Source organism: Podarcis filfolensis (genome assembly GCF_964270895.1).
Source record: "Podarcis filfolensis genome assembly, chromosome: 1".
Taxonomy (NCBI): Eukaryota; Metazoa; Chordata; class Lepidosauria; order Squamata; family Lacertidae; genus Podarcis; species Podarcis filfolensis.
The window spans coordinates 132,961,457-132,975,864 of record NC_139604.1 but is presented as its reverse complement, the minus strand read 5'-3'; the positions used below and the strand labels follow the sequence as shown (position 1 = coordinate 132,975,864).

Genomic DNA, 14,408 nt, shown 5'->3' with positions numbered 1-14,408 from the left:
ACCTGTGGCTTAGACTCCAGGAATGTGATCTGTAGAACAGCTACGTGGGGAAAATCAATCTCAGGAGGAGACCCCAGAAGCTTCTGAAATTCTGTACAAAACCATCAGCACTGATGACAAAGGGCTTCTTCACATACCTGAAGTCCTGGGTGGCACTTTGCTGGCTTAAGACCGTGTGACAACCGCTCTCTAATCCCGCCTGACTTTCTTTAGCCTGACTGAGCCGTTGTTTCGCAAACTTGGGTCCCTGTCCTATCATCCCTGACCACTGCGCCCTGCTAGCTAGGGATGATGGGAGTTGTAGTCCAGCGGCAGCTGGGAACCCAGGTTTGAGAAACACGAATTTAAAGAATAAAAATGCTACTGTAATCCATAGCTGCATCTGTCAAGGCTGGATGTCCTGAGGTAGAGGACCTTATGCATTATATCCTGTGCTGCCCCTTATATAATGAAGCAAGAGAACGATTTTTAGCACCTATAACGACAAGGTCCCCCAGCCAGAACCCCTCTGACATGATTTTATATATCCTCGCAGACATAGATAAGTATGTGACCTGGCGTGTAGCACTCTCTGCAACTGCCACTAGGAAAATTAGAGTGCCAGGCTGGGAGCAGAGAGTCCAGGGTTCGAATCTCCGCTCAGCAATGAAGCTCACTGGGTGTGGGCTTGGCCCAGTTGCTGTCTCTCAGCTGAGTCTACCTCATGGGGTCGGTGGTGAGGGTAATAATAATAATAATAATAATAATAATTTATTTATACCCCACCCAAGTGGCTGGGTTTCCCCAGCCACTCTGGGCGGTTTCCAAGAAATATTAAAATACTGTAATACATCAAACATTAAAAGCTTCCCTGAACAGCGCTGCCTTCAGATGTCTTCTAAAAGTCTGGTAGTTGTTGTTCTCTTTGACATCTGGTGGGAGGGCGTTCTACAGGGCGGGCGCCACCACCGAGAAGGCCCTATGCCTGCTTCCCTGTAACTTGGCTTCTCGCAGTGAGGGAACCGCCAGAAGGCCCTCGGCGCTGGACCTCAGTGTCCGGGCAGAATGATGGGGGTGGAGATGCTCCTTCAGATATACTGGACCGTAAAATAAATAAATAAAAGGGGGAGCTAGAGAACCATGTTTGTCAACTTAGGCTCCCTTGGAGGAAAGGTGAGCTATAAATTTAATAATAGCAACAGAGGCAGTCTGGATAGCTCAGCATGGGGCTGATAATGCCAAGGTTGCAGGTTCGATCCCCGTATGCGACAGCTGCATATTCTTGCATTGCAGGGGGTTGGACTAGATGATCCTCCGGATCCCTTCCAACTCTACGAAGAACAGCAATAATGCAATAGGTAATCTGACCCTTATGTTTTCCCTCCCCTTACGGTTTTGATCCATGGGCTACTTTTAAAACGAGGCTGCATTTTAAATTGCATTTTAACCTGTATTTTAATTGGTTTTTTCTTCTTCTTTCCCCTGTTATGTTTTTATTGTAATTTTACTGGTGTTAGCCACCCTGAACCAGGCTCTGGCTGGGGAGGGAGGGGTATAAATAAAATGTTTATTATTATTGAGGGGATGCGGGTGGTGCTGTGGGTTAAACCACAGAGCCTAGGACTTGCCGATCAGAAGGTCGGCGGTTCAAATCCCCGCGACGGAGTGAGCTCCCGTTGCTCGGTCCCTGCTCCTGCCAACCTAGCAGTTCGAAAGCAGAAAGTGCAAGTAGATAAATAGGTACCGCTCCAGCATGAAGGTAAATGGCGTTTCCGTGTGCTGCTCTGGTTCGCCAGAAGTGGCTTAGTCCTGCTGGCCACATGACCAGCCAGTAAAGCGAGATGAGCGCCACAACCCCAGAGTCGGCCACGACTGGACCTAATGGTTATGGGTCCTTTACCATATTATTATTATTATTACATGGTACTAGGTCCCCACTGCAGGGAGGAGAGAAACACCGGAAGCTGCTTTACCCTGAGTCAGACCTTTGGTCCGTCTACCCCAGCAGGGTCTACACTGGCTGGCAGCGCCTCTCCAGGGCTTCAGGCAGCGGACAATCCCAGGCCGGCCTGGAGATGCTGCCATAGGCGGAACCCAGGGCTTCCTGCAAGCGGATCCAATGCTCTGCCACTGAGCCACAGAGGGAAGGGCTGACATCGCCTCCTTCTGAAGCAACCCTGCCCATTGGCCTCCCAAGCGGAAGTATGCAGATGACACCCAGCTCTACCTCTCCTTTAAATCAGAACCAGTGAAGGCGGTGAAGGTCCTGTGTGAGAGCCTGGAGGCAGTTGGAAGATGGATGGCGGCTAATGGATTGAGGTTGAATCCTGACAAGACAGAAGTACTGTTTTTGGGGGACAGGGGGCGGACGGGTGTGGGGGATTCCCTGGCCCTGAATGGGGTAATTGTGCCCCTGAAGGACCAGGTGCGCAGCCTGGGAGTCATTTTGGACTCACAGCTGTCCATGGAGGCACAGGTCAACTCTGTGTCCAGGGCAGCTGTTTACCAGCTCCAACTGGTACACAGGCTGAGACCCTACCTGCCCGCAGACTGTCTCGCCAGAGTGGTGCATGCTCTAGTTATCTCCCACTTGGACTACTGCAATGTGCTCTACGTGGAGCTACCTTTGAAGGTTACCTGGAAACTACAACTAATCCAGAATGCGGCAGCTAGACTGGTGACTGGGAGTGGCCGCCGGGACCACATAACACCGGTCCTGAAAGATTTTCATTGGCTCCCAGTACGTTTCCGAGCACAATTCAAAGTGTTGGTGCTGACCTTTAAAGCCCAAAACGACCTCGGTCCAGTATACCTGAAGTAGCGTCTCCACCCCCATCGTTCTGCCCGGACACTGAGACCCAGCGCTGAGGGCCTTCTGGCGGTTCCCTCATTGTGAGAAGTGAGGCTACAGGGAACCAGGCAGAGGACCTTCTCGGTAGTGGCGCCCACCCTGTGGAACACCCTCCCTTCAGATGTGAAGGAAATAAGCAGCTATCCTATCTTTAAAAGACATCTGAAGGCAGCCCTGTTCAGGGAAGTTTTTAATATTTAACACTGTACTGTTTTTAACACTTGATTGGGAGCCGCCCTGAGTGGCTGGGGAAACTCAGCCAGATGGGCGGGGTATAAATAATAAATTATTATTATTATTATTATTATTATTATTATTATTATTATTATTATTATTTAGTAGTTGAGGACACACCTCACACAATGGCTTCCCCAGGGCTCAAGAGATGGGAAGAGAAACTACTCAAGTGCAAAGCACTTTCTGCACTCAGGAGCATTACAGAAATGAATCACAAGGACTCTCTCTCCCACCCTCCATCCACGGATGAAATACGGCTTTATTTGGTATTCAAAATGTTTGTTTTGTACCGTTTCTGTATCAGGCCATTTTGGGTTGCAACGTCTAACTCAACGGTGTAGTCTCTCTCGGGAATGTACTTTATTTTATGAGCTAATGGCTGTGAACCCTGGTTTGCTTTGGTTTCATTTCTTGGTACTCCTTTATGCCCCCTTCTCTGTTTTGTTTCATGTTTTCTACTTTAACGTCACAATAAAGTCTTGGAATTTATTTATTTCTAAATAAAAAAGCCACAGAGTTTTAAACAAATAACCAATGGGATGAGCAGGCGCTCCCCCTCGCCTTCCCGGGTTACTAGTGCTCTGAAACGCAAAATCTGGTAATTTCAATTGAAACGTCTTCTAAGTTCTTGCCTTCGGGTCAAGGCTGCCTCCCGCTGACTTACAATGCTCCCCATGTTCTCTTAGGCCCTCCCACGACCACATTATTTCTGGCGACCAGCCCAGGTCTGGGGGCCACCATGAATGGGAATGGGCAGAGTCATGGTGGTGAACAATAAAGAGGGTTTAGGAATGGCTTTAAAAAAATGTTCCTGAAGGGACAGGGGAGATAGGCATTCCTCTCCTCCCCTCCAAAAAAGGATCGGGCCCATTGCTCAGTGGCAGAGAACATGTTTTGCACACACAGCCTCAGGTTCAATCCCTGATCTCCCCAGTAAAAAAAATATCCAGGCTGGAGAATAAAAGCTCTCCAGAAAACCTTGGATGCTTCAGCCCTGGGCTAAATAGATCAAGAGCCAGACCCATGACAGGGAAAATTCATATGTGCAACACTGGAAAAAGATCTGGAGAGCTCTCTCCCTCTGCAATTATTTTTGGGGAGTGTGGGAAGAGACAGGGGGAAAGCAATCGAGCAATACCATCATCTGCATACAACTTTATGTTTATGCAGCTTTAAAGCAAATATCCCTCCAGCAGAAGGCTGGCAGGCCACGGCGGACCTTTCACACAGAGCTGACCCCTTGACGGAGGCCATAAATCAGCACTGTGTTTTTTCTGGACGAGCCCAAGAGGACGGAAAGCGGCCCAAAAGCCACAGCTCCTTTTTCTTTCTGCGCGGCAGTGACATTATCCAGCCTTCCGAGCCTCCAAAACCCCCAAGCATTTCCTGTTTACGGTGCTGAGAAGAACGTGACCCTCTGCTGGAGGGGCAGATACGCTCCCTCTCTTTGGGGGTTTGGGACCATGAGCAACCCGGCTTCGTCTGCCCAGGTGACTGTGATGTGGTGTTCTGGGCTCCTCTGCAGCTGCCTGGAATGCAGCTGTGCCCAAGCCACTTCCAATCACGCCCAAAGCCGCAGCAAATGCCAGACGCGACGCCAGAAGCCCCGCATTTCCTGCATGCTCCTCTCCTTATCAGTTGCCTGGTCCTACAAGCCAGCGCAGAAAACGCCAGCCTGGTTGTACACGCAAGGATTTAACAGCATGGTAGAAAAGGAAAGGAGGTGGGGAAGAGGAAAGAAAAGAAAAGTGGGGAGAGAGGAGGGGAAAGGAAAGGCAAAACCTCTTAGTTCAACAGAAGACAGGACCTACAAAACCACTGTGGATATTTACAACCAGAGAAGATAAGAACTTGAGAGCATAAGGCGAGCTTGGCTGCAGGATCAGACCAAAGAGGGCCCACTTACTCCAGCATCCTGTTCCGACACATGCCAGAGAAGACCGGGAGACAGAATTGAAATCTGCCAAGTGGGTACCCACAAAGACCTTCAAATGAAAAGAATCCCAAGTACATAGGAATGCATTTGTTCACATTTGTCCTTTCTCTCCCCCCAGCACAGTTGTGCTCCCCCCATGGTAAAAAATTAAATTTGAAGCCGCTTATGGTGGGGAGCCTGGCTTCTTTCTCCTCCTACAACAGCAGCGGAGGGCTGGGGGGGGGGGTTGCTACGCAAGAAGTGCCATGTACATTAATGGTGCTTAGTGAGTGATTGCGGAAACAGCTGTACAGCCAGCCGGCCAAAGGAGAGCAGGCCTTTACCAGGAGAAGGAAGAGGAAGGCATTCAGGGAACAGCTCCACCAAAAGCAACACAAGTTGTGCTGTACGGCCAAGGGAGCCAGAGCAGAGAAGGCCTTTTAAGGCAAAGGTATTTCGCCTCCATGGGCTCCTTCACATTCCAGCACAAGCAACTTGCGGCGCTCGAGGTTTCCTTATGGTAACCTGGGGGAATCCTGGCTTGCAAAAGACACTGGCTGGTCTTTGCGGCTGCAGAGAGACACAGGAATGCAATACCACGAAGTTGCTTATGTCAGGTTTTTTTTTTTTTTTTTTAGCGCCAGACTGTTCTAAGGGATTTAAAATCACAGAGGCAGTAATGGGATGGCCTGGCCTTCCCCAACCCAGTGCCCTACAGATGTTCCAGACAATATCTCCCATCAGCTGTGCTGGCTGGGCCGAGCGGAATCGAAGCCCAAAACATCTGGAGGATACCAGGTTGGGAGAAAGCTGAGACGGGCAGCTGTTGCTTCAATAAACTCTGGAGCAGCTGCACTAAGCATGCCTGAGGCAGAAAATGCAAACGGCACTCCTCTGCACAAACAGACACGATGAACAGAGGGGCCTCACCCGCCGTGAAACAGGCCTTGAGCCGCAGAACCTCCCCGGCCACATTCTGCCCAGTGATCCAGTCTCCTCATTCTGCAGCCACACTTAACAGCACCCAAAGACTACCAGCTCATTACCCTGAGGCAATGGGAGTTACTTACCGTATTTTTCGCCCTATAGGACGCACTTTTTCCCCTCCAAAAATGAAGGGGAAATCTGGGTGCGTCCTATGGGGCGAATGCAGGCTTTCGCTGAAGCTTGGAGAGCGAGAGGGAGTTCCCGCAGGGCTGTCTAGGCTGCGGATAGTAGTCTGCTTCCCGGAGCGCCGGGCGTGCTGAAAGCAGAGCGCCCGGCGCTTCGGGAACACATTTGCAGCCTAGGCAGCCCTGCGGGAGGTCCCGCAGGGATGTCTAGGCTGTGGATAGCAGCCTGCTTCCCGGAGCGTCGGGCGCCCTGAAAGCAGAGCGCCCGGCGCTTCGGGAATACATCCGCAGGAGTTCCCTGCAGGGCTCCCCATGCTGCGGATAGCAGCCTGCCGCCCGGCGGGCGGAGCGCCCTGAAGCAGAGCGCCCCTCGCGCCGGGCAGACATCCGCAGCGTGGGGAGCCCTGCAGGAGTTCCCCGCAGGGCTCCCCACACTGCGGATAGCAGCCTGACGCCCGGCGCGCAAGGCACCCTGAAGCAGAGCGCCCCTCGCGCCGGGCAGACATCCGCAGCGTGGGGAGCCCTGCAGTTCCCCGCAGGGCTCCCCACGCTGCGGATAGCAGCCTGCCGCCCGCCGGGCGGGACGCCCTGAATCAGAGCGCCCCTCGTGCTGGGCAGACATCGGCCAGCCCCACAAGCTCGGGGGACAGCAGGGACGCGCAGTGCCGCCATCCCGCTGTTCCTCGACCTGGTTCGGTTTCTCCGACCTGCTTTTTTGGGGGGAAATAAAGGGGAAAAAATTCCTTTATTTCCCCCCCAAAAAACTAGGTGCGTCCTATGGGACGGAGCGTCCTATGGGACGAAAAATACGGTATTTCAAACGTTCCTTCCCCCTGTTGTCCCACCCATCAGAAATCACACAGACCCCAGATTAGGTCATTTGTGGGGTGCAGGCACATCTAAGCTGCAGCATGGGCGATTCCCCTACCCTTTCTCCACACACCAAGATACGGCTTGAGTGAAGCTCTCAGAAAGCTGACCACACCACAAAGCTGGTCTGGAGCAGCATGATGGTCAGGGTGCAGTGAGACTCATGTGCGTTCACACTCACATCCTAAGTGTGACAGGAGAGGCAAGAAAATGGCAGAGGGTCGCCATGTCATGCTGCCAACCGAGTCCAGCGAGAGCAAAGCCCTCCACCTGCATCTCGGCAGGCCCACAAAGGCCACATCTGCCCAAGAATGCACACTCACTTGACAAAGGGCCTAACTATGGGCCTAACCAAAGCAAACAGTCTAATTTGTCAATGTCTAAAAGGTATCGAGCATCAGAACAACCTGGCCGCTATAAGGAAATACTGCCCATGGTATGATCCATTTCCATCTTCCCATTTTGATTCTCTGGCTCCATACCTGCACAAACCAGCTATCCCAAAATACAGAACTGCTTTCACACTCGCAAGACTGAACGTTTTGCCATCTGCTGTACTTGAGGGCCGATTCCAAAAGATCCCGCCTGAGAAGCGCCTTTGCCCCTGTGGAGATGGTAGCACCGAACAGTGGCTCATGTCCCCCTGTCTTGCACTCTCTACAAAGACCTGAGGAACGAGATCATCACCCCATCCCAGGACGCACAACCACTGCCACAGTGTCCTTTCTCCTGTCAGACCAAATGGAGCAGATAACAGCAACGGTTGCTAGGTTCTTAGCAGGGGCAATCAGAATAAGGGCCACAATCTGACTGCTGATTCAGGACCCTAAACTGTGCTTTTATACTAAATTTCCTTTCTTCTGTGTATATTGTAATGTTTTATTGTTGCTATGGCCATCAGCTAACGCGAATAAAGTTTCTATCTGACAAAGAATGAATGTCACTTACTCTGAGCAGCCAGGAGCATCATAACCAGATATGGAGCACTGGTACCAAACTACAGGAAACTGCCCTAACTCACTAACTAACTGACTGATGGAAACTATCACGGGGACAAAGGAGGACGCCTTCACCCCCGTGTGGCTCCTCTTTATCACATACACAACCCAACAAGACAATGACCAACCCCCCCAACAACCTACAAATCAGTATGGCTAACCTAATCCAGCAATCCCCCCCCCCACAAAAAACACACAACACACTGCAATCAATCAACTGCAACCAACCACACCCTGGTCCCGCTGACCTCTTGCTCCACCAGCAAAAATAGAACACCTATCCACATGATGCTGACAAAGAAAGTCCATCCATACACTCTTTATTCTCTCTCCTCTTTCCCCCTCACCCCCACATTACCTGCAGCAAAAATGTCTCAAACTGACTGCAATGGATTTGTATGAAGGATTCTACGGTTTAAAAACAGAGATATGAAAGGTACTTTTGTTACTTATGGAAAATCCCTCAGTAAAAACGTATTTTTTATTTTTATTTTTTAAAAAGGCCCTGTCTGTCCTGCAGAACTCACTCAAAAGCCTGACTTGCCCAGATCATCCGGTTCCTGACCCCCTTTTTCCTCCCAAGCGGGTGGTAACCTTGAAATGCAGAGTGTGGGTCATTTATTCACGACGGAGCCAGGCATACTTACTTGGCGCAGCTTCCGCCATCAACAAAAGGATTCCAGTGCGATGCGAAGTGTGCGCCAGCTGCCACCACCTGCAGAGGGGAAAACGTTCAGTTGAGCAATGTCTCCAGCTAATATCTAATGAGGGCACCCCACTATAATACAATTCACATTCAGGCCCTATTCCCTGCCTCTGGTTTGGGCATAGCATTTTCTGGATCTGCTTGGTTCTGCTTCTGGTCTGGGAAAGGTACACGAGGAAAGGCGTGGCACAGACTGGGGACCAGCCCAATGCCAGGCCTCAACCGTTGCATGGCCAAAGGCCACGGGTGGGCTTGAGGCTATCAACAGTAGCCTCAAAAACAGTAAAGACCTGATGAAGAGAGCACAACAGAGGTTATATTTTCTGAGAATCCTCCGGAAAAATAATCTCTCAAAGGACCTGTTGATGGCATTTTACCATTGTACTGTTGAGAGTGTACTAACTTATGGTCTGTGTGTGTGGTTTGGGAGCTGCAAGGTCAGGGAAAAAACAATGCTGTCCAGGGTTGTAAAGACTGCGGAGAGAATAATTGGGTGCACTCTTCCCACCTTGGATCAAATCTATGCTTCCAGGTGCCATAAGAAAGCTGCAGAGATAGCGCAGGATAGTGCGCACCACGGAAATGATCTCTTTCAGCTTCTGGAAGAAGGTACAGGGTTATAAAGACTAGGACTAGCCGCCTGAGAAACAGTTTCTATCCAAATGCGATTTTGGTTTTAAACGCAGCGTAAGGTAGTCTCTGTGGGAGTATATTGTATTTAATTATGTGGTAACAGAGTTTTTAGGGGGTTAACCAGGCAGGGATAGCTAGGATAGCAGGCTTGTTGGTTTTTGAAGGTCTGATGTAGATTTTTCAATTTCATTGTTCTGTATGGGACAACGACAATAAAGATTATCATACTGTATCATTGGTGTCACCTTGAACTAGGAACCCTGAAGTCTTCATTATTTTTATACTTATTTACACTGAAATATGCATCTGGCCTTTGAAAGCCAGTATCAGCTCCAGCGCAGGTGAATGAGAAGACCTGTGCGGGTGTCCAGCCCAATGTGGAGGGAGAGGCCTGGAAGCTTCTGGTAGGTGGTAGGGGTGGTGATGGAAATGGAGGGTGTTATCAACCTTTTGAAGTGCAGGATGCCCACCTGCTTCAACTGGAGCGCAGACACAACCATGGGAGCTCAGCAAGACCCTCCACTTCACATGGCCCTTTGGGCAAACCGGCATTGATTTATTCTGTGATCTGCCAAGACTGTTCAACACGATACATTGGGATGGACAGACTTCAGGCTGGCTGGATCTACATTTGTTTTATTTTTTTAACTAGAATCCCAAAATCTGCCAATCGGAGCCAAGTACAAAGGACATACAACTAGAATTAAAGAACAAGAGTGCCTCTGAGTTCATTCTGAGCAGTACCGAAACAGAAGTGAGCTCCCAGTTCTTCCATGCAGATGGCCACTCCTGATCAACTTTTCCATCTCATTAGCTTAGCACAGGTGGGAAAAGCTCCTTTGCTGCTGCTCTTCTTAAAACTGGGAGCCAGAAACCCTTTGCCAATCTACTGCAGATCACCTAGGGATCTACCAGTAGATCCCAATCTGCGTTCTGCAAACCCCTGGGGGACGTGTGTGTGCATGTAGCATGTGGTGAATTCATCTAGAGATTTCTATAGAGATATGAAGTGGTATATATAAATACTAAATAAAAAATAAAAATAAAACAAATCCGTACCACTTCATCTCGCGCTTCTGTTTCTTTCCGTAGAGGCGGTTCAAACTGCAGCTTGTCAACTGAAAGACATGAGGCATTTACAACTTTATAAACAAAACTTTTACAAGGCTTTTTTTCCAACTGCAATGTCCCATGGCATAGCAAAAATGTTCAAAGTTATTAATATAAGCCACTTAGATGGTGATGATATATTTAATTATACCCCACCTTCTTCCCTGACAGGGACTCAAAGTGGCTTAGAAGAGCCTATTAAAAAGTTTTATTATCGGACAATTAAACAGTATTTCCTCTTAACATGCCTGAAAAGGTAGAGGGGTTTGTTTTCGGTTTGAAACACTCTCTTCTGAAACGCTACTCTTTATGAGGGGCTGCGATTCCAAGAACTACCCCCCTGCAAAAATGAAACTAGCAAGGAGTATGTCTGCTTGAAGGAATATCAACTACCAACTCTTTCCTCTGGAACGGCATGCTTTGAAGAGAAGTTAGGCAAGAAGGCGAAGAAGCAACGTAGAGAGGATTTTAATCATGGTAGGATCCTCGACCAATTTCTTTTGGAGACTAAAATAAAACAATTGAGATTGTGGGCACCTGGCCCAAAAGCAGAGGGGAAGGAATCTCCTGCTGTCTGAAAGTTTTTTATTTTCTTTTTTTGCTATTAAATTGCTTTTGGATTGATTTGGGGTCTTTTTTTAGACTTTCCTTTTATGGTTTTTATCTTTTTAATGTTGTAATGCGCTTTGATATATTTTTATGATTTAGCAGCATATAAATTTATTTTTTAATCAACCAATCAATCTATTTTAAGGTGAGGCAATAACATGGATCAACCACACGTTGTCAAGGGATTTTGAAGAGAGCAGCGCACAGGTCAGGAGGCAGAGCTAGCATTTTTTTGCACACAACTACTACTTCATGGGAACGCGGGTGGCGCTGTGGGTTAAACCACAGAGCCTAGGACTTGCCAATCAGAAGGTCAGCGGTTTGAATCCCCACAACGGGGTGCATTCCCGTTGCTCGGTCCCTGCTCCTGCCAACCTAGCAGTTCGAAAGCACGCCAGTGCAAGTAGATAAATAGGTACCGCTCTGGCAGGAAGGTAAACAGCATTTCCGTGTGCTGTTCTGGTTCACCAGAAGCGGCTTAGTCCTGCTGGCCACATGACCCGGAAGCTGTGCGCCGGCTCCCTCGACCAGTAAAGCGAGATGAGCGCCACAACCCCAGAGTCGGCCACGACTGGACCTAATGGTCAGGGGTCCCTTTACCTTTTACTACTTAATGAGCAACCCAGGGAGCAGCCTGCCTAGAAGGTTCTCTTGGGCCAATGAAGAAGTTCAGAGAACTTTGCTCCATCCTTTCCATTTCTGGATTCCCATCTGTGGAATGCTCTCCTCCAGTGAGGACCACCTGGTGGCTTCGCTGGCATCCTTTTCGCACCAGGGGAAGATTTACCTTTCCTGCCAGGCCTTTGATGGACAGAGCTGGTATTGTTTTGCTATTACTGTGCTGCCAAAGCTTCCTAAGACTGTGTGCTTGTGTGTGCATTCATATACAGTCATAACTCGGGTTACAAACACTTCAGGTTGCGTTTTTTCGGGTTGCGGACCCCCGAAACCTGGAAGTACCGGAACGGGTTACTTCCGGGTTTCGGCGGTCGCGCATGCGCAGAAGCGCCGAATCGCAACCCGCATGTGCGCAGACGCGGGTTGCGAACGCTGCAGGTTGCGAACGTGCATCCCACACGGATCACGTTTGCAACCCAAGCGTCCACTGTATAAAAGAATTGTAGGTGTTGGTTAAATTTTATATATCAATAATAAATTTTATTTATACCCTGTCCTCCCCAGCCAAGACCGGGCTCAGGGCAGCTAACAACCAATAAGAAAAACAAGTTGATTAAAATACAATTTAAAAAACATATGAATAAATCTATGTCTATAGCTACACACACACACACACACACACACACACACACTCTTACAAATTATTTCATACAGATAAAGAATCAACTATCCCACTCAAACCTTGCAGCCAGTGTTCAGGTAATATAACCAAATAATGCAAGTTCCTATCCCAGACTACTATTTGCATAGAAGGTGATAGGCAGTTTTAAAATCTATTTCTCTTGGAGAGCTTTTTGGCAACAGATGGATTATTGAGACTAGTAAATCGCCCTTATCATCATCATCATCACCCCCCCCCCCCCGGAGTAATAATGAACACTTAGGCTGGTGCTAAATTAGGGGGCAGGCGTTTAGCTTTAAAATAGAGAAGTGAAGTAAAATGTTTTCTCTTCACTCCAAAATGAAGATGAAACAATTAAATACAGGGTAAAAATAGGAATGGTCAAACAGAAAGCGTAACGAGGTAGAAGGAAGTCAATAATATAACAAAATGAAAAGGTAATACTTATCAATACATAGGTATTTTTATTGTTAAAGCTGTTATGTCGACTTAGTCGTTCTTTCTTTCTTTCTTTCTTTTTTCTTAATTTTTGTTTTCGCATGATATAACTATATTAGTAAATAAATCTCAGATTTTCAGACAATATTAGAATGTGTAAGTAAAGACCAAAATCAGTCTAAGAACAAATACTGCAAGGTTAGTTTCTATTGATTTTTAATGAATGTTTTTTGTTTTGTCCTTTGTTTTTTTGTGTGTTTCCCCCCCGTTATGTCTTTATAATATAATATAATATAATATAATATAATATAATATAATATAATATAATATAGGAGAAGCTCACAATTGATTTCAGACGCCGTCCTCTCTGCTCTGACATTCCGGTTGGTAGAGCGAATGGTGTGGCGAATAACTGGGTGTGGCTGCAGGAATCAGAAAGGGAGACATTAGAGGCAGTGACACATGCAAGTCTTCATCGCCCACCGATGGGAAATGGGGTGCCCCACATAACCGTATGGCTGCATGTTCATAGTTGCAAAGGGATTTTCCCCCCACGGAGGGAGCATTCTCTCGTGTAAGCTCCCCACAATGAAGACCTACACAGGACTCCCAGGCTCGCCAGTTCCAAGGGAGAACGAGGCTTAAAGGCGAGGGAACTGCCCAGAGGAGGGACTTGCTCACCTCAAAATCGTCATCATCTGCCTCGGCGTAATGAGGGTGGTTGTCGGGATTGTTCACTTTGTCCAACAGTTCGACGGCCAGCGACCGAGAGAGACCGGGCTGCCCAACGAAGGTATGCTAAAAAATATACACACATTGAAAGAATGAGAGGGCGAGTTCAGGACTTGCCAGTCCATGCCAGCCTGGGCTGGATCCAAGCGATATAGACCTGTTCCAACCGCCCTGGACCCGTTCTAACCAGCTTGGTCCAATCGAAAAGGCAGTATATAAATGTATAATAATAATAATAAACATGATGCCTAGTTATTCTTTGAGAGAATATCCCAGTAGTGTGAGGTACATGCTGATTTCATGGCTGCGGTTAAGCTTTTTACAATGTTTTATAGACATCCCTGGCCGCCTGTTCTTAGAATGATTTTGGAATGTAATTTAATTAATTGACTGTGTGATTTTATGTACACTGTGCTATTTTTACTTGTTAGTCGCTCTGAACCCGGCTTTGGCCAGGGAGGGCGGGATACAAATAAATAATAATAATAATAATAATAATAATAATAATAATAATAATACTCTTTAGTTTTAATAATAAAATTATTATGTTTTTAGTGTATTTTACACCTTTGTTTTAATGTTTCTATTTGGGCTTTTTTGTTTGTTTGTAAGTTGCTCGGAGCTGCCTTGACCAAGAGAAAGCAACTAACTAACTTAATTAAAAATAAATAAATGACTAAATAAATGGAGCAATCACATGTGGCTTCTTCAAGATTTCTAAGGCATACTGAAGTTTGCGTATTACAGCTTAAATGAAAAGGCAGCTTGCTTCTTCAGCACTGCAAGACTTGCTGCAGAGTCAGGCCCCAAAGAAAGGTTTCTCTTCCCATGTGCATGGAAATCTGAGGTTGCCTCTGTAGCTTTTCCCCTGCATGGATTTTGAGCACTGCACAAACCAAACACAGGAGGCTGAGCTTT

General features: G+C 47.7%; 1 protein-coding gene across 3 annotated transcripts in view; it reads right to left on the bottom strand.

Annotated features, from left to right (window-relative positions):
• MAP4K5 (mitogen-activated protein kinase kinase kinase kinase 5) overlaps positions 1-14,408 on the bottom strand; it is an 89,101-nt gene that overhangs the window by 21,355 nt on the left and 53,338 nt on the right. For all 3 annotated transcript variants that reach the window (XR_014547765.1, XM_083612288.1, XM_083612289.1), the window contains exons 13-16: positions 13,440-13,556; positions 13,102-13,180; positions 10,361-10,419; positions 8,610-8,677 (exon numbers count right to left, since the gene is read on the bottom strand). Coding sequence is in view for 2 of the 3 variants with exons in the window: in XM_083612288.1 (XP_083468414.1) it covers positions 8,610-8,677; positions 10,361-10,419; positions 13,102-13,180; positions 13,440-13,556 (323 nt within the window). In the remaining variant the exon portion in view is untranslated. The remainder of the gene's footprint in view (positions 1-8,609; positions 8,678-10,360; positions 10,420-13,101; positions 13,181-13,439; positions 13,557-14,408) is intronic.